The sequence below is a fragment of the Pteropus medius genome, unplaced genomic scaffold (genome assembly GCF_902729225.1).
Source record: "Pteropus medius unplaced genomic scaffold, Ma_sr-lr_union100, whole genome shotgun sequence".
In the NCBI taxonomy this organism is placed as follows: Eukaryota; Metazoa; Chordata; class Mammalia; order Chiroptera; family Pteropodidae; genus Pteropus; species Pteropus medius.
In genome coordinates, this window is record NW_024344437.1 from 6496500 (window position 1) to 6523504 (window position 27005).

At 40.0% G+C, this 27005-nt stretch overlaps 1 protein-coding gene across 2 annotated transcripts in view; it reads right to left on the reverse strand.

Annotated features, from left to right (window-relative positions):
* Positions 1 to 27005, reverse strand: part of MIPEP (mitochondrial intermediate peptidase) — a 156718-nt gene that overhangs the window by 83582 nt on the left and 46131 nt on the right. For both annotated transcript variants that reach the window (XM_039873047.1, XM_039873046.1), the window contains exons 11-14: positions 16662 to 16815; positions 14912 to 14989; positions 12677 to 12881; positions 11433 to 11542 (exon numbers count right to left, since the gene is read on the reverse strand). In XM_039873047.1, coding sequence (XP_039728981.1) covers positions 11433 to 11542; positions 12677 to 12881; positions 14912 to 14989; positions 16662 to 16815 — 547 coding nt within the window. The remainder of the gene's footprint in view (positions 1 to 11432; positions 11543 to 12676; positions 12882 to 14911; positions 14990 to 16661; positions 16816 to 27005) is intronic.

The window sequence follows — 27005 nt, forward strand, 5'->3', positions numbered from 1 at the left end:
ATACCTCTATAGTGCTGTATGTATTCACTGAAAATGGACCCACACAGTCCAAACCAGAGCTGTTCAGTGGTCAACTGTACCAGGTATGACGTCACGACGACAGATGTCACTGTACATTTGTCCAAACTCATGTGGTGTGTAACACCCAGAGTGAACGGTAGTGCAAGCCACGAACTGTGGATGATGATGTGTCAGTGTGACTGTAACACATGCACCACTGGTGGGGTGTAGCCAGAGCGGGAGGGTATGCATGTGTGGCACAGGGCTAGGATGAGAAATCCCTGTACCTTCTCAGTTGCTCTGAAAACCTAAAATGGCTCTAAATAAATATTTAATAATTTTTTTAAAATAGGACTAAGAGGAAAAATTGATATTTCTATCATCCTGGAGGAAGACTTCTACTTCTCAACTATTGCTAGGTCAAAAAAAAAAAAAATTGGTTATCTATCAAAAATCCAAACTACATAGTTAAAAGGTTGACTTCACAGGCTTATATGAAAATTCAGACCCAACCATTAGAAAATGTACAATGTACTCAAGTAAAACAGAATATTTCCGAAATGATGATATACTAAGTCGTAAAACAAATATCAACAACCTGCAAAGAATCAATACTGGTTAGACTAATTAGATATCAATTTACAAGAAGATAAATAACTTCCCTGCAAAAGTTTAAAAATTTTAAACTACACTTCTAACGACTCCTTGGTCAAAGAGAAAATTATAAGGGAAATATTGGCAACATTAGAAATATTTGGTATTAAAATCATGGCATGCAGCCAAAGCACTGCATCACACAATTTAAAATTATAGCATTAAAATTTGAATGCATATGTTGGATAAGACTGAAAATTAGTTTACCTTCCCACCTTAAGAAATTGGAGTGGGGAGGAAAGAGAGAATAGTAATAAAAAACAGAAACTAATGAACTAAAACAAACAAAATGGAGAGGATGAAGACAGCCAAACTTCTGCCAAGATTAATAGAGAAAAAAATGAGAGAATGATATTAGAAATGAAAAGGACATAACTACACATTTAGTAGGATTTGCGGGGTAAAAGAATGCTATAAATAACTTTATGCCAATAAACTTGAAAACTTGGATTAAAAGGATAAATTTCTAGAAAATTACAACTTAGCAAAGCTTAGTTAAGAAGAAAAGACAGCCCTAAAACTCCTATGGCTATTAAGGAATCAGTCATTTAAAAAATCTTTCCACAGAGAAAATAATAGACCCGAATAGTTTTATAGATGAATTCTGACAAAGTTTCAAGGAACAGATTACTACAATTTTATTAAAGCGTTTGTAAGGAACAGAAGGAACACTCAACAACTTATTTTATAAAATAGTATGCTTACTACCAAAACCAGCAAGAACAAGAAGACAAAGAGAAATCACAAGCCAATCTCATAAATACAGATGCAAAATCCTCTATATACAAAATATTAGCACACAGAAGCCAGCACTGTATTAAAAAATAGGAAGTTAGAACCAAGGTTATTTAATTCTAGAAATGTTAACATTTACTCCATTAAGAGATTAAAGGAAAAGAATAACCCAGTTACCTAAAAAGATGCAGAAAAAAATCTGATAAAATGCAATACCCATTAATAACTGAAAAAAAAATTACTTAGCAAACTAGAAATAGGAAGAAATTTTATTTTCCTGATTGCTCTACCAAATCTACAACCAATATCTTTCTTTATGATAAAACATCAGAAACATTTCCTTTAAAAATCAAGATCAAGGCAAATAATGCCCTTACAGCTTCTACTCAACACTGTACCGGATGTCTTCATAAATAGAGTAGGAAAAGAAAAAGAAATAAAAAGAATATATGAATTGCAAAGAAAAAGTGAAATTGTCACTATTTGCAGCAGAAGTGACTATCTGGTTAAAATATGTTTAAAATTCTATAGATAAAGTTATTAGAACTAATAAGAAAGTTTAACAAGGTTGCTGAAAATTAGATCTATATACAAAAAAAAAGGATAAACTGCACTTTTAAATACCAGCAACAAATGAGAAAATATAATTTTTAAAAAGTATACTATTTACAATATTATCAAAAATGTAGAACATGTAGAGCTAAGTCTAAGAAAAGTTGAGCAAGACCCTTAGGAGAAAAATTTTTAAACTTTATTGAAAGACTTTTAAAAACACCTAACAAAATGAGGAGAGATGTCATATCTAGGAATTGAAAGAGTCAATATCCAGAGACATCAATTCTTCCCAGATTGATCTATAAATTTAATGTAATCCCTGAGTTTAAGGAAAAAACAAAAACAAAAAAACAAACAAAAAAAAAACCAGATAAGTTGCTTCTAAAATGTATAAAAAGAACACAAAAGCTCAAGAGCAGAGAAGAAATTTCTGAAGACCAAATAAGAGAAATCTGGAAAGCGACAGAAATAAAGACAGCATGGGATCAGTGGCAGGACAGACAACGTAACAACAGAATAAAAGAGAATCCCATGAACTGATTATTGTGTATCATGGGCACTTGGCGTATGACAGATCACTGGAGAAAGAATAACTGGCGTGGGGCCCGCTGGTTAACCACAGGGAAGGACGGAAGCTGGGTTTCCACCTTATACCAAACACAAAGAGAATCCCCGATCTGCTTAAAGACCTAAAGATAAAGGGAAAATATTAAAACTTTTAGAAGAAAACAGATTATCGTTATGATATTCTTTATGATATGAATATCTTTAGGGAAACGAAATAAGATGTAAAAGCATTAACTACAAAGATTGTTACATTCAAGTATGAAAAGGAAGGACTTAAATCCATCATCTGGAAAACCATAAAGAAAGCGAAAAGACGAGCCATCCATCCACCGAGAGAATTCACGTGCCTAACGAAAAGTTATTATTCCAACCTATCAAGAATGCTGAGAAATCAGTAAGAAAAGGGCAAACGACCAAATAGGAAAATCACCATAAAACGGACAGACATTTGGCAGAGGAGAAAACAAAAACCGAACACTAAGAAAAGAAAAAGATGTTCAGCTTTAAAAGCCATCGGGGAACGCTGCTGCCAATGAAGGCCATGGCACTCCACCTCACAACCACAAACCCGCGAAACTAAAACTTCCGACAGCATCGGAGGCTGGTGAGGACGGGGTGCGAGCGGAACCTTTTCTGAGAGGCTTGCAAGGAAGCACAAATATTTTGAAAAACAACTTGGCATTTTTCTTAGGAGCTTAAAGAAGTGCGCAGCTTGCAAAACCAGCAATTCCAGTCTCGCACATGAATTTCAGGTGAAGAGTATAAAAATGTCCACGGCAGAATTGTGTGAACCAGCAAAAGCCATGTGCCGATGACAGGAGAACGGTACTTGAATTATGGAATATTATACTGAATTGAATATAAATCTACTGCAGCAACAGCCACCACTGATGAATCTTGGGCATGGAACCAACTGAAAAAGCAAATCACAGAAGATTATTAATAATACACTTTTTTTTTGTGAAGCTCAGAAACAAAATTAAACACCGTACTGCCTAGGAACAAATAACTTGTGTGGTAAAAGCTATTTTTAAGTAAAAAAAAAAAAAATAACAAGAATTCAGGGCTGTCCTTACTCCTGCCTGGAGAAGAGGGTATGGTAACGTTTTACTTGGTAAGTTAGATGCTGGTTCCATAGCCGTGGTTCATTTCCAAATACGATTTTGCAACATTAAATAGTAAATGAAAAGCTTGTCACTTTCAGCGGCATCTCCTTTCTAATCATTTAGGAGAAGAATCTACCGAACCATGAAACCAGCTTCACGGTCATTCCCCTCCGCTGTTCCTGGTCATATATTTTTTTTTTTTTGGAATGACTTAGAACAAATGCACTCTCTTCCTTTACATGGTACCCTTCAAACATTAAGTGACAGACTGGAGTTTCTCTTCTCTAGTCTTACACCATTCCTGATACGAACTGGTTTCCCATTCGATGCGAACACAGCAGCCGCTCCTCAGACTGTTCTCTGGCTCATCAGTGTCGCTGGGGAACGTGGCATCCCCCGCTAAAAACAATACTTCCCATACACTGAAAAACACTGGGGTTGGCAGCCCTGTTCCATGCGGTATACGAAGAGGATACCGTGGGGAAAGGGGAGACGGTGAAAGTGAGTGGGGGAGGAGGAGGGGTGTGGAAATTGTTCATTGAAAATTCTGGACAAAGGGGTTGGAGGCAGATACGCTGAAGGGAAACAGGATGGTGTGGTATCGTGATAGAAAAAGAAATAACGTATGTGGTCTTCATCCCTGGCCCCTGGCACAGAGCTTCTAAAGCGCTTGGAATTTCCCAGGTGGTAGGGGTGAGAGGCGGCGTCTTCGTTATTCACATTAACCCCCTTTCAACGGCACCTGAGTTGCACGCTGCAGAGAGGGTGCTCAGAGGATGGGGGCTGGTTGCCAAAAGAACGAAGCATGTGACACGTTCAGCGCCATCCCTGACCTGACCTGACCTGACCTGAAGGTCTGGAGACTGACCTGACCATCACGAGACGATGATGAATCAATCATACCTACATAATAAAGCCTTCAGGAAAACTCTACACAAGGGGGTCTAAAGGGCTTCTGGGCTGGGGGACATGCACAGGTGCTGGGAGGGTGGCACGTCCGGGAGAGGGTGGGAGCTGCGGCCTCTTCCTGAGCCGCATTCTTGTATAACAAGCTGGTAATCTAGTGAGTCCACTGTCTTCCTGAGTTCTGAGTCATTCTTTCAAATTAGCAAGGCTGAGGAGCAGGTCACAGGTCACAGGAACCTCCAACTTATACCAGTCAGAAGTGCTGAGACAAAAAGGTGACAACCTGGACTTGCGAGTGGCATGTGAAGGGGAGGCAGCAGGGAGCAACCTGGTAGAACTGAGCCCTTAACTTGTGAGGTGCGAGCAGTTACTGTCAGAACTGAGTTAAGACTGTAGGACAGCCAGCTGATGTCTGCCAAGAAATGAAGCACTGGCTGGGATGGGAAAGCCCAGGCATCCTGAGGGAAACTCAGTGTGAGGGACACTGGACAGAACTTTAGAAACGGAAAGGTGAGGTATGCTCGCTTTTAGAAATCCACCGAGGACTTGCGAACAGATCAAAAATCTAGGGCAGAGACAAAAAGATCCTGCTTCCTTGAGGAATCAGTATCTGGGAGTAGTGAGCGAAAGAAGAGAAACACTCTAGTCCCTCCAAACAGGCTGAGTCAGGGAGGGCCTAGCTCCCCCAGGAGGTATTGAGGGGTGGAGGTCAAGGTCAGCCTTTTACAATGCACATGGAAGTGCTTATCATTTTCGACCTTGGTGTAGGGGCTAAGACTATCTTATTTCCTTGAATCTAAGAACTCGATAATGGTTTAAAAAAAAAAAGTACCTGTGATTTTAGAATAGATTGGGAATCGGGGGGCACACTATGTTATTAAATATAAATAGACAGCTAACAAGAGATCTCAGTTTCAGAATTAGTAAAATATTTTTAAAAATTGCATCACTTACTAAAATTAACTCAAAATGAATCAAAGACCTAAAAATAAGATTTAAAGCTACGAAACTCTTAGACAAAAACATGGAGGAAAGATTCATGACATTGGATATGGCAATGATTTCTTGGATACGACACCAAAAGCAACAAAAGAAAAAATAAATGTGACTATATCAAAATTAAAAACTTCCGTGTATCAAAGGACACCATCAACAGAGTGAAAAGGCAACCCACGGAATGGGAGAAAGTATCTGCAAATCATATATTTGATAAAGAATTAATATCAAGAATATATACATACAGGAACCCTTACAACTCAACAACCAAAAAGGAAACAACTCAATTAAAAACTGGGCGAAAGATCTGAACTGACATTTCTCTAAAGAAGATACACGTATGGTCAGTAAGTATAAAAGATGCTGAATATCGCTAGTCACTGCAAACGAAAATCGAAACCACTATGAGATCCCCTCACACCACCAGGTGGCTAAATGCGCGTGGGCGGGGACGTAGAGGACATAAAACGATGTGGCTGCTGCGGAGACCAGTACAGCGGGGCCTCAAAAAACCTTAAAATTTTTAAGATGACTACACGATCCAGCAACCCCACTTCCGGGAACACAGGCAAACGAATTGAAAGCAGAGACTCCAACAGATATTCACGCACCCATGTTCACAGCAGCATTATTCAGAGTAGCCAAAAGGAGGAAACCACCGAACTATCTATCAACAGATGACCGAATAAGCAAAATGTGGTGTTTACGTACAATGGAATGGTATTTAGCTTTAAAAATGGAGGGAAGTCTGACATGTTATAACATGCATCAACCTTAAACGCGTGATGCTAAGTGAATAAGGCAGTCACAGGGACTAATACTGTATGATTCCACTCGCACGAGGTAGTGTAGTCAAAATCACAGAGACAGAAAGTAGAATGGTGACTGTCAGGGGCTGGAGGTGGGAGGAGGGGAAACGAAGAGGTAGCATTGAATGGGGACACAGTTTCAGTTTTGCAGGATGAAGGGTTCTGTGGATAAATGGTAGTGATGGGGATACAATAAGAATGTACTTAATACCACTGAATGGTACACTTAAAAGTGGCAAATGTTATGTTATATATATTTTACCACGATGAAAAATAAGTGGCATCTTAGAATGTTTAAGGGAGGATAAGGGCCATGCTTCCAGAAGTGTGGGACTGCCTGTGGATGACTTTGTGCTTACTGGGAGCAATTGGAAAGGGGTGATCGTAGGAAAAAACAAAATGAAATAAGCATTGCTAAGAGAGTCGTTTAAAATAGAGTCAGGAGGCTATTAGGGAAGTGACGTCTGTGCAGGTCCTGGGCCTCAGTTCTCAGAGCTGCCATTACACTGTACACCTACTGCCAGCTCAGCTCAAGGCAGATAAACCTCCCGGAACAACCGCTGCTGCATGGACACACGTGGACTTGACCTCCTCTTTGTAGCTTTCGCTTCCCTCGTTTGCATATTGGAACTAACCAATCCCCGTTGACCTAGCCAGCAAGCCTTCATTTGCATGAAGGAATTACACTTTGTGGTTTTTGCCTTGCTTTGTTCTTTCTGGAGCAGTTTGGGTTGCTACCTGAATATGCATCTCCCAGACTGCAATTGTTTTGCTCAAATAAATGTCTTGTGTTCTTTATTACAGCTGAACCTCTTCTTTAGTTAGTGGTTTAGGCTGAAGATTGGAACCAATGAGCCCTGAGAAGAGGGCCTTTAGTTTCTTAGACACCACAGGTCCCCTAAAAGCGGCCTAAGCCTGAGATTTGTAGGGAAAGTCCATTAGACTGTTGATCCATGTTAAGTTTATTAGATCTAAAAACCTGGGAATTTGTTCAAAATTAAAAACTGTTATCCCATCTACATGCCTTCTACATTTATGGTATTAATTTTAAGATTAATTTACAATAAATTCTGCTTCGGCTTTGATGCTGTAGCTTGTCAAGACAGTTTTGAATCTAAATGAGCACCTCTGGTATTTCTTATCTCTGACAGCTGGACGCCTGCAGATCTGATAAGCATACTTCTAATTCCTGTGCACTGGAATTCATCTAGTTCAGATAAAATACTTGTAGGTGTTAATAAGTCACCAATATATTATTCTTATTCTGAGAGCTCTCTGGAATATACTACAGGATAGTTTTTTTTTTAAAAAAGGCTTTCCTGGTATGCAGCAGGATAGGAAATGAAGCATAAAAATGCAACCCTGTTATTTTTCTTATGGGCTTTAATGTAATTTATTTACAAAGACTTGGGTTTTAGGGAATTAACTCCTGTCCTTAAGGCTAGAATTGCCCTTAAAATGAAAACATCAAGCGGCTTGGTATCTTAATTAGTGGCAAGAAGAGGCAAGCCCTTTGTGAAACTCAAGGCATTTGCATGCCTCTTGCCTTCTGGCACTCCTGCCCTTGTCCAAGGAATCACAGAATTATTTTAAATTCTGTAGAGACTGTGTCTGCAAGTCCCGTTAGCCCACTAGACGTGTCTTCTGAGTCTGGAATGTGAATTAATTCAAAGCAGCGCAGCCTTCGTTCTTCCTATCTCATCTGCTTTGAAGAATGTTTTTGGACTTACTGTTTTCTTAAAACTATCTCGCTCAAAAATGGTTCTTCTTACTGAAAACATTAAGTAATAAAATACAAACTGTCCTTTTGGGGGGACATCACGCCACCCTCCAAGCTCTGGTCCTTCCCTGCTCTTCTGATTGCTCTGTTAAAGAGATATTTCAAAACCGGCCCTTAGCGTTAGTGGTGAATTTCTGTGCAAGATTTAACTCCTTGCTTTAAGCATCGCGCTGAAAGGCTCGCGGTAGCCTTCTGCCGTCCCCCTCACCTGTGTGTGCCCTACTCAGAGCTGCGTTTGGACCTCTTACAAGTCCCAGCTCCTCAGACGGTTCCTTCCCGCATCCAGGTGATGTTGCTTCCAGCATCCAGGTGATGCGGCTTCCTTTAGATGCCTCCTGCTTTGCTCTCATGGGCGATTTCTAATCTCCCAGTGCTCAGACTTCACCTCCATGCCGGTTATTCCCACACATCTGCAGTGCCCACTCGCCTCTGAATTTCAGACCTGTGCTGCCCCCAACCTCCTGGATGATACCAATGATCATCCACATATCCAAGAAGAGAACCGTGTCTCCCTTCCTCAGACCTGGCCCCCTTCCAGAATTCTCTGTTCATGGAACCTCCATCCTAAACTCCCCACTCACCCCCATCCTTCTAATGTCAGGAGGAGGCAAGAGAACTAAACATGACATCGAACTATATTCAGAGCCTGCAATGTGCTGATCAGCCCTAGGCCAGGCCATGAGGAAATCTACAGAACAAAGGAAGATTTCTGCTGGGGTCGATAACAGACCAGTGACCTACACTGAGAAGGGAAAACAGAGTCTTTAAGTTGCTCCTACACAAAATAAACACAATCATTCATTCCCTATGGCTAAAACCATGGGGAACCTACAGATCAAAGGCTGGGAACTGCCAGCGGGCCTTTTGTGCTAAGGATGCTTACCTTTCACACTGTATGGCCATACCACCCCAAAATCAAAGGGTAAACAAAGTCTTTAAACTGGAATTCATAGAAACTAAGAATGATAGACAAATTGAATTCCCCACATTGTCTTTTTCTCTGTCCCTGTGTTGTCTCTGTCCCTCTGAGTCTCTCTCAGGCCTCCGGTTCTCCACCTCTGGGAGGAGACCATGCTCTGTCTACAGAGAGTTAGTTACCCCTCCTCTAATAAACTTTCTTTCCGACTCCACTGGCATGCACTTGAACTCTACCCTGCGCTCAGTCAAGGGCCCTTCTTTCTCGGTGCAGGGCCTGAGTTTCCCACACTTGGGGGAACTCTGCCCTGTCCTGCATCCCTTCCCATTAAATTCCCAACAGCTCTTGAACTCGGCTTCTTCTGGCCAACGCGGCCAGTGCCCTAGTTCTGGCCCTCGTCACTGCCCGACTGCACGCACACGAGCCTTCACTTAAACCCTGCTGAGTGAGGGCTGAGTGAGTTCACAGGTGGAATCCAGGGCAGCTGTCGGCCAAAAGCAAATGAGAAGATGGGCTGGTGCAGAGCTGTGTGACAGCCAGTGGCCAGGGGAGTATACGCGACCCCCAAGAGGAAGTGTGACACCAAAGCCCGGCGCACACAATGCTGAGAAAAATCGCTCCGGTCACAAAAGGAGACTGGATTAAAGGAGCTGGGTTTGGGGGAGAGCAGGGATGGCAGCAAATTCCAGAAACAGAACATTCCGCGTCTTTTCTGTCTCTCCCTCCTTTTCTGTTTCCTCCTGCTGCTCTTTCAGACCCGGCATCCCTAACGCCGGGGTTTTTCCCTGCCCCTGCACGGGCTCGTCCCGGCCGTAACACCCCGTCCTGGGCTCTGCCCCAGCTCTCCCAAGATTTAAGGCCACAGTGAGCACCGGAATGCTGTCTCACTTATTTTTGGCTGTTTCTCAAATGCTGAGAACAGTGCCTGGTATATAATAAAACGCGACAAATATTTCCTGACTGAAGGACCTATATATGTCCTTGGTGTTTCTTCAATAAATACGTTTTATGAGATGGATGAGGGCTGCTAAGAGCTGACTGGCAAACTGCCCCCCGACGTATTTTTTCGAGACCTGGTTCCACCAGCACTTCTGACATGAAGCCTCGTCCAACGTCCTCAGCGGGTGGCTGGGCTGGCTATCCCTCACGGTCCCACTCACTGTGCGTGTCGCTCTGTTCCAACCAACGAGCCTCATACTCGACTAGCCCTGAGGACGGGCAGGGAGTGATTACAAGAGGAAGAATTTAATTAGGTCTTTATAATCGCTCCCAGAATGCGGAGCCACGGATGGATTATGCTATTATATGATGGGTTATACACGTCTGTGTTATGGCTGTGTCTATGTAATTTCCAGAGCAATTCTTTGCAGGTTGATAGACAGTAGCTAATTGGATCACAAATATTTCAATTCTGTCATCTAATAACTGAAATAGATTATAAAGAAGACTAACTCAGATTGGTTATACAAAAATTCATCCATTATTCTACAGTTGACAATAATGGTTAGATAAAATCAGTTACAAAAGAAAAAACAAAAACCAAACACCAAATCACATTACGCCTCTGGGGACACAGATAAAGGTGGTTTGGGCCCTTCTTTTTCTGATTCTACTTATTCCTTCATTTAATTTATTTTAGGGCTTTTTATGTGCTAGGCATGATTCTGAATGCTGAAGATTCAAAGATGAATATAATTTTACACGTGTGCTCAAGGAGGTATAGTCTGAGGGGGAACAACAGTAGCTAATGTGATATTATATAATCAGAGATATGAGGGAAGGGAAAGAATATATTTTCCAAAGCATACGTGGACAGCAAATTGTACCATGCTGATTGTTAAATGCTGAACTTGCATTTTACAGAATTTTAAAATCTTTAAAATTACCACGCGCTATTCCAATTTAAACCTTGATATTAAGAAATTTTCAGACTCATCATCATATAGACACTAAGCATATTGGAAAAATATGGCAATGTAGTTCAGTTTTACAAAACACCATAAAAATTCAGAACAAGAGAACAAGTATTCAGAAGTGAAAGACGAAGAAAGAGGAGAGGCCTTTTTGAAGTGAGACAGGCTTGAGGGCCTCCTCTGCCAAAGAGCTAGTGTCCATCTCTGGAAAACAGGAATAAAACGCCTTCCTTAGGGGATGGCCATGAGGAGTGAATGGGACATTACCGGGCATACAAGTAAGGGCAACTATGTGTCAACACATGACTATATGCTATGAATATGATTCTCCAGAGGAACCGCTCATCGCCCCACCCCCCAAATTGAAAGGGAATCAGAGAAAAACCAGGAGAAGGATTCTGGTGGTCAGACAGGACGGAGTTCGACACTGCCCAGTGGTCGCAAACGTCAAGGACCACAATCAAGGGACTGGATTACAATACCGGTGTTCCCTACCTGCCCCGTTTGATAATGTCTGGCAAAATGGTTCACCACTCGATAATCATTTGCGAAGTACTCCATCAGAATAGAAGGAACCTCAGCAAAATCAGTGGGGCACCTGGTCCCTAAAATGGGGGAAAAGAAAAAAGTTGGCACAAATCGAATGAACATATTTATCTTACTTTTTATGTATACTCCTTTAAAATTTTTATTTGTACTTGTGATGAACTATGATAAGCTTTAATTCATTAAATCAATATTTTATCTCTATAAAAATATTGCACATATTTGCAGAAAAGTTTATTATAATCCTATATATTTTCCTATATATCAAAAGTAAAGCAAAATATTTGCACAGCTGGATAAAACACCTTGTAAAGCAGGGGCTCACACCTTCTACAAACAAGCTTGTCTTCGGCTATGCTGGGCTACACGTGAAACACAACCTAAAACATTCTGATACTTAATACTGCATTTGTATTTAATTCACTGAATTCTGCCGCCAAATGCTTTTATCCTTCATTTGTTTTAAAAGTGTTTATCCACTGATTGCTTCTTGCAATAAAGTCAGTCCTTAATGCAGAAAAGCAGTATTTTAAACTCAAAATTACTTAAAGCAACAAAATCCTATAAGAGCTTTTTATGATTCTGTCCCGCCCAGCTGCAATCTTTCAAATATCTTCTCCTCCCCCAAAATAGTGTGTTATGAAGTTAGTTAATAAATACTGAATGTGAACAATTTTCCAGGTGGTCTAAAGCTGACCACATCTGACACTGAGCTTAAGATTTAGAGATAAGACAGCTAAGAGAAAACTCTATAAAATCATCAAATATGGCCACAGATCAGCATGAAAAACTGCAATTTTACATAGTGGGAAAATATAAGAAAAATAAAAACTACCTTATCACACTTTTTCAACATGCTGTAATATGTTTCTGACTGATTTTGGATTACAAGCAACATCCACTCACTTACTAACTCTGCGCTAGGTACTAAGGAGATATTTATTCACATGCACGTATAGCCACAAACTTAAATTCCATGTATGACAATATAAAATGTAAAATGGTACAAATTCCAAAAACTGACAACTGCACAGCAATGGGAAGGATGAGATGAAGCGATCCACGATAAATGGCCACAGGAAAATATTCAATGGTCAGATCTGCTAAATAAAAAGCTTTTTTTCCAATTTAAAATAAAGTACAAGTTTTTAAAGAATCGTATTGTAAACAAAAGTCCCCTCTTTCTGGCTCACCAGTGACATGCTGGTAACGGGTACGTCCCAGCATAGAATGCATCGCGTGTCCCATTTCGTGGAAAAGATTCTCCATCATCCCAGGAGTTAACAGAGTTGGTAAATTCCTTGAGGAATGGGGAAGATTCAGCATAAGAACTACGACTGGGAGTTGATAGTCTCCATCTTCCTTTAACCTGCCTCCACGGATTGTAAAATGGCAATCCTTTAAGAATCAGAAAACACAATAAAAAAAAGTATGAGGTAACCTAAAGGGTAAAATGGTCTTAATGAACATAAAATCATACTAAAATGTATGAGTTCAAATTTTAACTTAATTCTATTCTTATTCTATTTATTTAGTTACAGACATTTTTTTCCCAACTCTTTTTATTTTGCTGTAATTTTCTTTTAAAAACACTGAGCTTACTAAGTTCATTCATTCATTCATTCACTCCGAAACCATGTATGGAGCTGATGCTGTACCATACACTGGAAACAGCAGCATTACAGAGCTTAGATCCATGCCCTGTTCACAAGCAAACAGCAAGGGACAGATATCGAGCTACTAAGGGAAGGGACGCTAACACTTATCAAGCCCCTTCGATGAACTCGGAGACATTTTCCATACCTAGTGTCTTTATCCCTGGAATGTGATGAGCTCTAAACTCTCACAAAGCAAGGGATCTGAAGTAACTCCTCTGTAATAGGCTGAGATTCTCTTACAGTTTATAATTTACTCTTCACAAAAACCCTATGAGGCAGGAATCTCACCTTTCAGATAAGAAAACTGAAACTGTGACTTGGAAATGTTAAGCCACGTACCCATGGACACACAGCGAGGACTGCTGCATTTGGGATCTGAACCCAGGTGGACCACTAGGAGCCCATGCTCCTAACCGCTAGCCATGACCATTCACTGGCCATTCAGTCGAAGAGGAACATGGGACTCAGTGTCTGGTGACCCAGACTCTGGTCCCCCTTCAACACCTACCAGCCAAATCCTCTTGGACACTGGTTTGCCTCTACGAGCTTCATCTTTACCTTGTTAGATCCCAGAGCAGCTGCCCAGATTTCATATGTTTGCATCTGTTAAAATGCTTTGAAACTGTGAGTTGCTATTCAAATATAAGGTGCCGTTATTTCTATTCTAACTTATAATCTGGGCTCTTAACATTTCCCATCAAATTGCCTGAAACTGTCGAAGGTGACTGACCTGCCAGTACACGGTGGAGGTAAAGAAATGGACCTCACATGTTCCACCTAAGGGGCGAACTGGTGGCTCATGAGGTTTCCACGTAGACATACAGCAGTCCCCCCTTATCTGGTTTCCTTTCAACGGTTTCAGTTACCCACTGTCAGCCATGGTCCAGAAATAGTAAATGGAACATTCCAGAAATAAACAAGTCATAAGCTTTAAACTGCCCACTGTTCTGAGTAAAAGGATGAAATCAAGCTCTGCCCTACTCCGTGTCTCCCATGATGTGAATCGTCCCTTTGTCCAGCGCGTCCATGCGGTACACGCTCCCACCTGTTAGTCACGAAGCAGCCACCTTGGTCATCAGAGAGAGACCATATTAACTTAGGTTTTATTACAGTATATTATTAGTTATAGTTGTTCTATTTTATTATTAGTTGTTGTTGTTGTTAATCTCTTGCAATGAATTAAGATGTTATCACGGGTATGTATGGATACGACAAAACACAGTGTATATGGTGCTCGGTACTGTCCATGGTTTCAGGCACCCACTGGGTTCTCTGAGCATGTCCCCCACAGATATGGGGGGACAACTGTATCCTCTGCAGTTTTAAACTAGGTCCATTATCAAGTATGGAAAATGGTTACGAGCTGGGGCCCTAGTCAGAATATCTGGATTCCTAGCACTTCTAGCTGTGTGACTCTGGGCAAGTAACTTAACGTCTCTGGCCTCGGTTTCCTCATACTGTTAGTGTCTAGTTCAAAAGATTGAGGTAAACATTCAAAGATGTGACGTGACATAGAAGGGCTCGTAAAATGCCAGTTATCATTATCACTATCATTGTTACCATGACCCAAGTAAAATGACATTTATGTGTAATTATTTTCATAATGCTTATTTTTAAATTCTATCCTAATTTCAAATTTATATATTTAGTAACTATTATTAATGACTTTTAACTATCAGGGAATGATATAATGAGATATAAAGTTCACATTAAAGTAAATTAACTGCTGATCACTTCTAGAGAGACCAGAGGTTGTAAATAAAGCATCACCTGATGTGGTTTGTCGGCTCGCTGAAAAAAATCACAGTAAATGTATCCCAACAATCCTTCAGATTCATGAACCACAGCCTAGGGAGAAAAAAAGTTTAATTTAGGCAAATGAGGCCATCAGAAACTCTACAAGTAGAAAAATATCCCTAACACAAGAATCTATATATAAATCATGCACGGTCACTATTATATTTTATTACTTTCTACACCCCACGTTATCACAAGATAGCTACTATTTTCCCCTCCTCTCTTGGATGTGTCTGATTTGGGAATTCTGTTCAGGAGAGCAGACCCTCCTTGTCCAGGCCTTCCGTCCTGACTGCCAGTCCCCTGTGTCACCTCTACCAAACACGGCTCTTCAGACTTCACGAACCATTGAAAGGAGCTGGGAGTTAAGGGCTGGCCAGATAATTTAGCAGCAAAATTATTTCTCCTTCAAACCCTAGACTGTAATTATATATGTCCATACGAATTATAACCCTAGACACAGAAACAACGAAACGCAGCTTCTGGCTTCCGTTGAAGATTAGAATATCCTTATTTATGCCCTTCTCCAAAACCAACCTATTGAAGAGGACAGCCCGTAGGAGACAGCTCACCACTCGTCTCCGCCTGCCATCCTGACTTTTCACACCTTGAGGATTCTTCCAGAGAGAACCTCAGTTTTATGCTTTAAAACTTCCTGCAAGCAGATATTCATTGACTGAATGAACATCTATTTGTATTAGGCACCTACTCGGTGTGAGGAACTGTTTGGGCATCCGGGACACAGTAGGAACGGACCACGAACTGCCGCCCGAGGCGGGCTCACGCCCGTGGCGGGGGACTTCGCCCTCTGTCCTCCTGCCCTCTGTCACCAGTTTTCCTTTTCATGGTATCTTTGCATTTTATCGATCTCTATCATTTCTGAAGTACATTATGCACAAATAGATATTTAGATAATTAAGCACAGTGATGAAATGTGGTCCGTTCTATCTTTTCAATAACACCAGCACACCGGTTCCACGCGCATAAAGCACAGCCGGGGGGCAATGAGACAGCTTTCCTTTCTTGAAATACAGTGATGAGAATACGTGTGGTAAGCACCGAAGCAAAACACCACGACGACGACACAAAGCCTTTGTGATAAACACGTGGGTCAATAAAGGCTCAAAGTCTTAGCAGGAAAAGATTAAAATATTCATACCGCAAATAAAGCAGGAAAAGATTAAAATATTCATACCGCAAATAAAGCAGCCCTAATAGGAGATGGGTAGGTTCTAGGCTTGACGTTATTAACGAAAAAGTCAAATTAGAACACGGGATATAAATTAATACCTGATGCAAATATAAGCCCTTAAAAGACAGGAAGGGGCTGAGAGGAAAAGAAAGGTAATCAATGCGACAGATTTGAGAATTAACCAAAAAGGACACTCAGCACGGCAGGTACAGAAAGTAACGGCACATTTTCCTTTAACAACAATCTGTCAGCATGAAGACTCTAGCAGGTTCCTAAAAAAGTTTTTTTCAGAAAACTAACTCTGCTGTTACACGTTTACATGAATTCCAGGCATCGACTGACTTTAGAGAACAGTGTTTCTCTTATATGGTGTCCTAAATCAGGGCAGTCATTCGGATTTTTCGTGAAGCAGGAGTAAGGTGAGACACGCGCCATCAAGGCACAGCTCAGCTGAAGACGAAGCTGCTGTTAACTCAATTACTAAACCCGAGAGATAAAGGAACGAAGCTTCACACGAACTGGGGTGCTTACCAGTTTCCGAACATCTTCACACCACACCTCTCCTTTCGCAGGCTGCTCCACATAAAGCGAAATCCCTAACAGCTTGCTAAACAAGATATTCAGGCCTTCCATGCACGCTCCAAGGGAGAAAAACGGGCAGTATAAACTGGGCTCGATGTTATACCTGTGAGAAAGAGGTGCAGAAGCATTTTTGCTCAATTCAGTTTCTTAAGGTAAATTCAGATAACTTTTCATTTAAAATTCAGGATAAGAGCTAAAAAAAAAAAAAAAAAAAAAAAGAGTATGTCTGCCTTTCCAGGGAATTTCAGACTCAGTCTGCTCCAGAAGAAAAGCAGTCTAATTGTTATTAGTAGTAGGAATAATACTAATAATTAAGGTAGACGTGCCATTCCCTAATCTCCATTCGTTTCAGGTTAGTCTTTCCCTGAGTCAGCTAAGCAGTCAGTCTGTCTCAATTACCCACACTACATACCATTTTTGTTTGATACGTGCTTATTTACAAAATCTGACCAGTCTGAACTGTAAGAGTAAACTTCATTTTATGAAATGTGTTATATTCTTAAGATATGCAACACAGCACTAAATATTAAACAAATACAAATCGTGAGGCACACCAAGTAAACTTAAAGTTCACATCTGGAAAAATGCTGTTAATGGAAAAAATCCTTGTAATATAAACAATTAGATCTTAATTTATCCGTTGTGTAGTTATAGATCTTAAATGAAGGATAGCATACTGGCAAGGTTAATTACTCTTTATCCAAAGACAACGTTTCTATGCCCTTTTCCCGCACAAACCAAAGCATATCCTAAATATGTGATGTAAATGTTCATTTTTGAGTCATTAAGTCAGGCCAAAATTTATGGTCCAGCCAGAAAGAATGGTCCTAAAATAATAGTAGGTACTAATTTTATTTCCACTTTCTAGGATTAACAAAATATATACAAACATACTTATAAAATATGTATAGTTTATATGCTCATGCTTATTACTAAATGGGTGACTGGATTTAGGGCGTGAGCATAAACTGTGCCACAAATGAGATTTTGGCTATAGAAACCCACAAATTTCCAACTTGGTGTCTGGTCAATTTTTCATAAAAACAGGATCTCAGTGTTGAAAGGGACATTAGTGGTCCGGTGGCCTCACTCACTGATTCATCACTCATGCGGGTCTTGGACAAACCAGCTGGGTGTAGGAGGCCAGGGGCGGGAAGGGAGTTCAGCCCTGAGGAGGTCATCTGCTGGGCGGGCAGGGGGGAAGTGACCTTTGACCGAGGGGTGGGGGGCAGAGTAAAGCTCAACAAACACCACCGCAGGAAGGAGCGAATAAGCGCTGCACAGCGGGCCAGAGAAAGAGAGCGCCGTGACTTGACTTGTGGGGTGAGGGGCAGGACTTTTGGGGTGAAGGGCAGGAACTTGACATGTGGGGGTGAGGAGTGAGAGAAGGGAGGAGTGAGAAGGAAACTCCAGGGAGAAGCCACAGTGTGACCACAGCATGAAGGCATCCAACAACCTGGCAACGCCTAGTAACCAGGTGGTTAAATGTGAGAGCTCCTGATTCGGGGGATAAATGGAAAAAGAGAGGGAGAGGAGACTGGACAGCAGTGGTCAGGTCCAGACAGCTGAGGCCCTGGGACGCCAACCTGAGAAACTGGGCTTACGCTGTAGGCCTGGGGTCCCCCGACTTTTTGATTGCATACCCCTGTCGATAATATCATTTTTGAGTGTTCAACCTTAATATAAATATATTTATAAGTTAGATACATGTGCTATGGTTCTACTATACTTCAAAACAAAAAAAAGAAACATTTTATAAGGTGAGAGAAAGAGAAATAAATCTAAATAGATTTTCTAATATTTTATGTCCACATCCTCAATGGATTGCTTGTAGATCAGGTGACCGCTTCGGCAGGCCAGGGAGAAGCAAGCTGCTGCTTCTGGGCCACTGCAAGGGTGACGGTGTGGGGGGCGGAATGCAGGCATGGCGGGGAGGGCGGACGGCAGACCAGCACGGGTCTGAACGAGCACCAGAGCGGTGGGCTCAGGGATGAGGCGACACACTGGAGGCTGCTTTTCTTTTAGATGAAAAAAGTTCTGGGACTTTGTGATTAGATCTGGAGGGTGAGTGAGAAAGAATGGTCTGGGAGAGGTTTCTGGCTTGAGCAAAGGGGAGACAGAACCGAAGCGTCATTTAATCAGAGGAAGGAGGGAGGATGGGTGCGTTTGTGGGAGAAAAAAAGAGGGTTCGCAGAACACAAATTCAGCATGGAGACACTGACTTTGGGGTGCCACAGGACGTCAGGCATGTCCTTCACGTGTGAGCTAAAGCCGCAGGAGATGGGGTCACCAGGGAAAGGTGATGTGGGGTGTGAAGAAGGTCAAGAGCAGATCCCTGAACTTCCGAGATGAAGGTGGACAGAGTGACAGAAGAAAAGTTAGAGCTGTTAGAGAATCGAAAGAAAGGGGTGCCATGGAAACGGGGAAAAGCACGCTGTGAAGAAGGAGACCGTCGAGGCCTCTGGCTTCTGGTTTGGCGTGGAAGAGGCGTGGAAGGCATCGCTCCATCCAAACACGAAGTGACAAGTGGGAAAAAATGAAAATCAGTAACTCTTCCAGCAGATAATCGAGGTCACAGAGCAAATCACAGCCTCCAAAACAGGAAAGACGGGCAGGCAGATACAGTCAAAATCCACACGATTCTCCAGTGTGGACAAGTCTGAGAGTTAAAAACTCCAGGGAGACCCCCGTTTAAGGAAGGACCCCCACACTTCTGTGAGTTTTACCTCAAGGAGCCCTACCAGGGTCTCATAGTGAAGGTCAAGAAAAATGCCCTCGTGATTCCAGCAGAGGAAGGGAAAAAGCAGCCACTGTGAAAAACACCAGAACATTCTGTTATTCTTCATAAGCCCTGCCCTCAAAAAGAACTGTTCTACCAGAGCCTAAGCTACCAAGGGGAAGGGAAATATCCAACCAGAGACCCCGTTAGCCCTGTCTCACCAAAGCCAGGGAGCGGGGCTGAAAAGGCACTTTTTAAAGTCATAGCCAAAGGGCACAGGCTCCGGAACAGACTGGGACCTAATGATGGAACAACAGAGGGCACCCCCTCCCCAGCACGTCGCTATGGCCTCTATAAGGTAACGGGAATACAGTTGAAAGAACTGCATGGCCCAGATCATATTAAGTAGAAGTCTCTAGAGAAACTCAAAGGCAACAGAGGAGACAAAAAAGAAAGTCTGGCTTCCCACACCGAAGCTACTGCAAAAGGCACAGCCTAACCTCTAGCCAAATAAACACAGAACCTCACACTAACACCCCATTTATCTCAGTTCCTTTTGCCTAGTACATCACGTTCGGCTTTCAGCAAAGAATTCTGAGTCATGCTCCAAGACAAAAACACAGTTTAAAAAGACAGAACAAGCATCAGAACCAGATTCAGATATGTTACACATGTTAGAATTATCAGACTGAGAATTTAAAACAGCTATGATTGATATGTCAGGGGCACGAAAAGAATAAGTAGAAAATATACAAGAATCCACGGTAATGTAAGCAGAGAGATGGAAACTCTAAAAAAGAATCAAAAGGAAATGCTTGAAATCAAAAACATTACAACAGAAATGAAAAAAATGCCTTTGATAGGCTTAAAACAGACTGGATGCGGCCAAGGAAACAATCAGTGAGCTTGAAGAATGTCAACAGAGTCTTCCAAAACTGAAGTGCAAAGAGAAAAAAGAACAAAAAAGCCAGAAGAGAACATCCAAAGAATTGTGGAACGATTACAAAAGGCATAATGTACACATAATGGGAATACTAGGAGAAGGAGGAAAAGAGAAAGAAACGAAAGAAATATTTGAAGCAATAATGGCTGAAAACTTTCCAAATTAAACACAAATACCAAACCACAGATCCAGGAAGGTCAGAGAACACCAAGCAGGAAAACACACACACAAAACACTTAGGCATATCATATTTAAGTCACAGAAAAGAAAAAAAAAAAAAAGAAAGAAAAACAAAGAAAAAAATCATCAAAGAAACCAGAGGAAGAAAATCATCTCACCTATAGAGAAGCAAGGAAAAGAATTACATCAGACTTATCTTCAGCAACCATGCAAGTAAAAAGATTATGACGTGAAACACTTAAAATTAAAAAACCGCAAACCTAGAATTCTGTATCCAACAAAATTATCCTTCACAAGTGGTGAAATAAAGACTCTCAGACAAGAAAAAAATTGAGAGAATTTCTCACTAGTAGACTGACTTTGCAAAGAAGGTCAAAAAAATTCTTCAGGAAGAAGGAAAATGGAATAATTCAGAAACCGGGACCTACATAAAGGGGTTGAATAAGGAATAAATGAAGCTATAAGAAATTTTGTCGTATTTTTAAATAACAGATAATTGTTCAAAATAATAATAATAAAAATGTATTAGGTGGTTATATCTTATGGATAAGTGAAACACATGACAAAAGGTTATGAAAGGCTAAAAAGAAGAACTGGGTATTTGCCCTAACTGAAGTAGTACCGTGATATGTGAAACTAGACTAAGATTATTTGTAAATATATATGGCACACTTTAGGGCAACTACTTAAGAAAGTAAAAATAAAGAGAGGAGACAAACTGGAATAATATAAAATACTCAATTAAAATAATAAAAAAGCAGAAAAAGAATAGAAGACAAAAAATAAAACAAAAAAAAAATAACAATGAATAGAAAACAGTAACAAATACGGTAGATATTAACCCAATTATATCACTAATCACTTTAAACACCAATGCTCTAACTATAACAAAATACAGAGAATGTCAGAGTAAAGAAGTAAGACTCAACAATATGTTGTCTATAAGAAACTCACTTTAAATATAAAGATACAGAGAGATTAAAAGTAAACGGATGGAGAGGATACACCATGCTAACACTAAAAGAAAGTTGAAGTAGCTACATTAATTTCAGTCAAAGCAGACTTCAGAGCAAGGAAGGTTATCAAGGAAAGGGATGAAGATGGGCATTACACACTGATTATGGGGTGTTTTCTCCGGGGAGACACACCTAACAACAGAGCATCAAAACAGGTGAGGCGAAACCTGATAGAACTGCAAGGAGAGACTGATGAATCCACTCTTGTAGTTGGAGACTCTGACATCCACCTAACAGATATGGACACATTCAGCAGGCAGAAAATTAGTGAGGACATAGCTCAACTCAACAGCACTATTGATCAACTGGATATAACTGACATCTAGAAACTGCTTCATCCAATAATACAGCGCACGCATTCTGCTAAATATCACACGGAACAGTCAAACACACTTTAATAAATTTCAAAGAACAGAAAGCATGCAATGTATGCTCTCAGATTAATCCAGAAATCAATAACAGAAAGATAGCTGGAAAATCCCCAAATACTTAGGGATTAAACAACGCCTAAATAACACATGAGTAAAAGAAGTCTCAAAAGAAATTTTCAAATACTTTGAACGAAATGAAAATATAACTTATCAAAATCTGAGGGATCCAGTGAAGCAGTGTTTAGAGATACTTATAATAATTAATTCAATATATTAGAAAAGAAGAAAGATCTACAGTCGATTATCTAAGCTTCTACCTTAGGAAACTAGAAATAGAAGAGCAAATTAAATCCAAAGTAACAAGAGTGAAAAAAACATTTATAGAGCACTAGTCAATAAAATTGAATATAGGAAATAGAGAAAAATCGATGAAACCAAAAGGTAGTTCTTTGAAAATATCAAGAAAATTTATAAACCTCTAGTCAGGTTAACTAAGAGAGAGAGAGAGAGAGAGAGAGACTGAGAGAGAGAGAGAGAGAGAGAGAGAAGACAAATACCCATACCAGAAATGAAAGAGAGGAATAGCATTACTAACCCCATGGGCATTATAAGGAAGATAAAGGAATATTTTGCCAACTCTATGATCACAGATTTGATAACCTAGATGAAATGGATCAATTCCTACAAAGACAAATCTACCAAAACTCACACAAGAAAAAACAGATAATCTGAATAGGCCTATATCGATTAAAGAAGTTGAATCAATAATTAATAACCTTCCAAAACAGAAAGCACCAGGCCCGTGGTTCCTGTTACTCAAAGCTTGCTACAAAGTCTCTTTGCATTTGATTTTTAGGACAGTTGATATTCAAAAGTGAACAATAAAGACACACTTTCTTGGGGATGGAAAAAGGGACTTAATCAAGAATACCGAGGCTGCTGTGCCCATGCTACTAGTACAGCGCCCAGAGCTGTCCCAGGCAACATCGTGGGCAATCAGAACATGGGACAAAAGTCATTTAGGAAAAGTAGTGACGACAGGAATCCTGAGGAACTAGGCAGGTGGAAAACACATAAACTGGAGGAGCCGAGTCCCAGAAAGAACTTGTGAGCAGCAGAGGCAAACCAGAGGAACTTGTAAGCAAAGGGATGTGGGTGGCAGTGTCACCAGAATCTCCTGCAGGAGTGAGCGGCTTCTCGCTCTGCCCAGCTTGCCTGTGAGTGCTTCACCTGGATGTGCCTTTGGGGAGGAAGGAAGTGCCTCTTCTAGAATGTGGGATAAAGTTTCACTATGTGTGGGAAAGTGTATTCTTGAATTGATGGAATGGAGAAAAGAGTTTCTATATCTAGAAAGATGAAAGAGAACTGATTCCAGAAAGCTTAGGTCTGAAACCTGACTCCATCACTTACTGCATGATCCTGAGCAAATTATTTCCTTCGCTGTTTCAGCCTGATCATCTATGAAAACAGGACTGACCTTAACTACCTCATGGAGTTACTGCAAGCATCAAATGAGGTAAAATATATTAAAATACTTAGAAAAGTGCAAATAGTGAATACTCACCAAATATTAGTTATGCTGATGAGAAGGAGGGAGCAGGGATAAAGGAGGAGGCGGTGCTCTATGGCCCCCCGTTTACACACTGCCTGTTGATCACAGAACCCCCTCTACCTCAGGGAAACCCCTTCCAGGTGGTCTGTGCAGCACGGACCACTTATAACCCTAACCCTGCAGCTGCAGACACACACACGTGACCTTTGCCTGGCCAATCTGAGTAGTCCTATGGCCCTGACAGTAAATGTCTCTAAATCCTACCTGTGGATATCTCAGCTATGTGAGTCAATCAATTGTCCCTTCTGCTTAACTCAGTTTGAACTGTGTTTCCATCAATTGTAACTAAAATGGTCCATTTAAATTTTAAATGAATGGCTTTAAAAATGATCTCTCTTTAGGCGATACTTGTTTCGATAAATAAAAGAATATTAAAATAGAGTCCAGTTTTGTGAAAAATAGTTCGCTTATCTGTAATGATTTGAATCAGGCCAGACTGACCTTAAAGAATGAAATCAAAAGGTCAAGTTCAAACTACAGACAGAACATGAATAAATAGAAATAATAACCACATAGCACTCCAGCTAGACTCTTTGATTGAAGGACAATTCCCTTTTTTATTGCCAGATAATAAAAACCAATAAAAAATAAAAGAGAAGAGAGGATTCTAGGAAGGTAGCAGAGTAGGAAGCATCAATAATCTGTCTCTCTACCTAGACAAGGGCACTGGAAGAATCTGACTGATGTAACTTTTGCAACTCTGGCTTCTGTTTAAGACAAAGGCCAGGGTAAACTGTGGTTAATTTCAATCAATTTCAGCTCTTAGCAGGGTAGCAGCTACCTATCCTTCCCATCCAGCTACATGGCAGGCAGCTGTGTACATGTTTCAAGAGCAGCTTACACACATCTTGTGGGACTACGGTGGGCCAAGAGGATTCTGTCGCCCAGATATTAGGGATCTGTGTTCTGACTGCTGATTGTTGCTTTTGATCCAGAGGTACAGACAAGGAACCAAGCAGCCACTGTTGTTGCACCTCCCTTCTCTGCGGCCAGCTCCTCCCAGCTCTGGCTCAAGTAAGTTCCAGAAAATTTAAAGGACTGGCACCCTTTGTTTCCGCCTTCATTTTTCACATTTCCCCTTTTAGGAGCCAGATAATAAAGACTAGGACATTCAGAAACAGCTGCATATATGAGGTAAATTAGAAAGTGACTACGTATGTCCAGGGAAAGGCTCAAAAAAGACATAAAAAGACATTCAGTTTATAACTCAGGTTGATTCTCAGCATAGAGACAGCCTATACCAATCAAAAACAATGAATGAATGCAATGATAACAACAAAAAAACAAATGCTGGGGAAAGGGAAGAATCTGATTTCCAGAGTTACCACATAAGTAGATTCAAATGACCGGTGTTCAACAAATAAGTCACAGGGCATACAAAGAAATAAGAAAACATGGCCCAAAGGGAAAAAATATATTTAAAAGAATCTGTCCCTAAAAAAGATTTAATGGCAGATATATTAGACAAAGACTTTAAAACGATCTTAAATATGCCCAAAGATCTAAAGGAAGATGTAGAGAGAGAAATAAATAAAAGATGTGTAAACAAAATGAAAATATCACTAAAGAGACAGAAAACCTAGAAAGAAACCAAAAAGAAATTTGGGAGCTAAAAAGTACGATAACTGAAATAAAAAATTCACTAGAAGGATTTGAAGGCAGAAAAAAACAGTGAACTTGAAGATAAAAAAAATAGAAATTGTACAGGCTGAAGAACAAAACTAATAGTGATTGAATAAATGTGAACAAAGCCTAGAGACTTATGGGACACCATGAAAAAGATCAACAAGCCACCATATCCCAGAAAAAGAAAGGGTCAGAGAAAATATTTCAAAAATTGATGGCTGAAAACTCCCCAAATTTCAGAAAAGACATGAATATAAACATACAAGAAGCTCAACAAACTCCAGGAAAGATGAACTCAAAGACACCCACACCAAGACACATTATAATCAAACTTTCAAAGACAAAGACAAAAGGCAAGTCTTGAAAGCAGCAAGAAAAAAGTGAATCATCCCATATAAGGGAACCTCCATAAGATTTTCTGCACATTTTTCATCAGAAATTTTGGAGACCAGAAGATAGTGGGCCAAAGTGCTATATTAAAAGTGCTATAACAAAAAACAAACAAACAAAAAAAACTGTCAACCAAGAATTCTATATTGCTAAGTGTTCTTTAAAAGTGAAGGAAAAACCGAGACATTCCCAGATAAACAAAGCTGAGGGAGTTCACGACGCTTAGACCTGCCCTGCAAGAAACGCTCAAGGGGATCCTGCAAGGTAAAGTAGAAAAGACACTAGACAGCAACTCAAAACCACATGGAGAAATAAAGATCTCAATGAAAGTAAATACATGGGCAATTATAAAAGCTACCATTATTGTAACAATGGTTTACAGCTGTATTTTTTGTTTTCTACATGATTTAAGAGACTAACACATTTCAAGAAAAAATTATTAATGAAAAACCTATTACTGTAACTTTGGTTTATAACTCCAAATCATGTTTTCTACATAATTTAGGGAACTAATGTGGTTAAAAATTTTAGTTTATGTTTTGGGGTACACAGTACATAGAGATATAATTTTGTGACATCGACAACTGAAAAAGATAAGGATGGAGCTATAAAGGAGCAGAGTCTTCATTACTGAAGTTACACTGATATAAATTAAAATTAGAATATTATAATTTTAGAATGTTAAATGTAATCTCCATGGCCACCACAAAGGAAATAGCTATAGAATATACATAAAAGGAAATAAAGAAGAAATTTAAACATTTCACTACAAAACGATATCTAAACACAAAAGAAAACATGAATGCAGGAAATAAAGGGAAAAAAAGAAAACAAATAACACAATGACAAAAGTTCCTCCTCATCAGTAATCACTTTAAGTGTAAATGTATTAAACTCTCTCATCAAAATATGGAGATTCACAGCATAAAAACATGATTCACACTTCATAAGTTATATAAATGTCTAATCACTATGTTGTACATCTGAAACTAATTTAATATTAAATGTCAACTGTAATTGAATAAAAATTTAATTTAGAAAAACACATGATCCAACTAATTTTGTCTACAAGAGACTCACTTGAGATGCAAAGACACAAACAGGTTGAAAGTGAAAGAATAGACAAAGATACTCTACGCAAATAGTAATCAAAAGAGAGCAGGAGTGGCTACGCTGATATGAGGCAAAATAAATTTTAAATCAAAAAATGTTACGAGACAAAGAAAAACATAATATGCTAATAAAAAGTTCAATATATCAAGAAGATATAACAAAAACTTGTACACAGTGACAGACTATCAAAATATATGAAGCACAAATAGAGAATTTCAAGGGGAAATAACAGTTCTACAATAATAGCTGGAGACTTCAATACCCCACTTGCAATAATGGGTAGAACAACTAAAACAACTAGACAGAAGATAAAGAGAAGACTG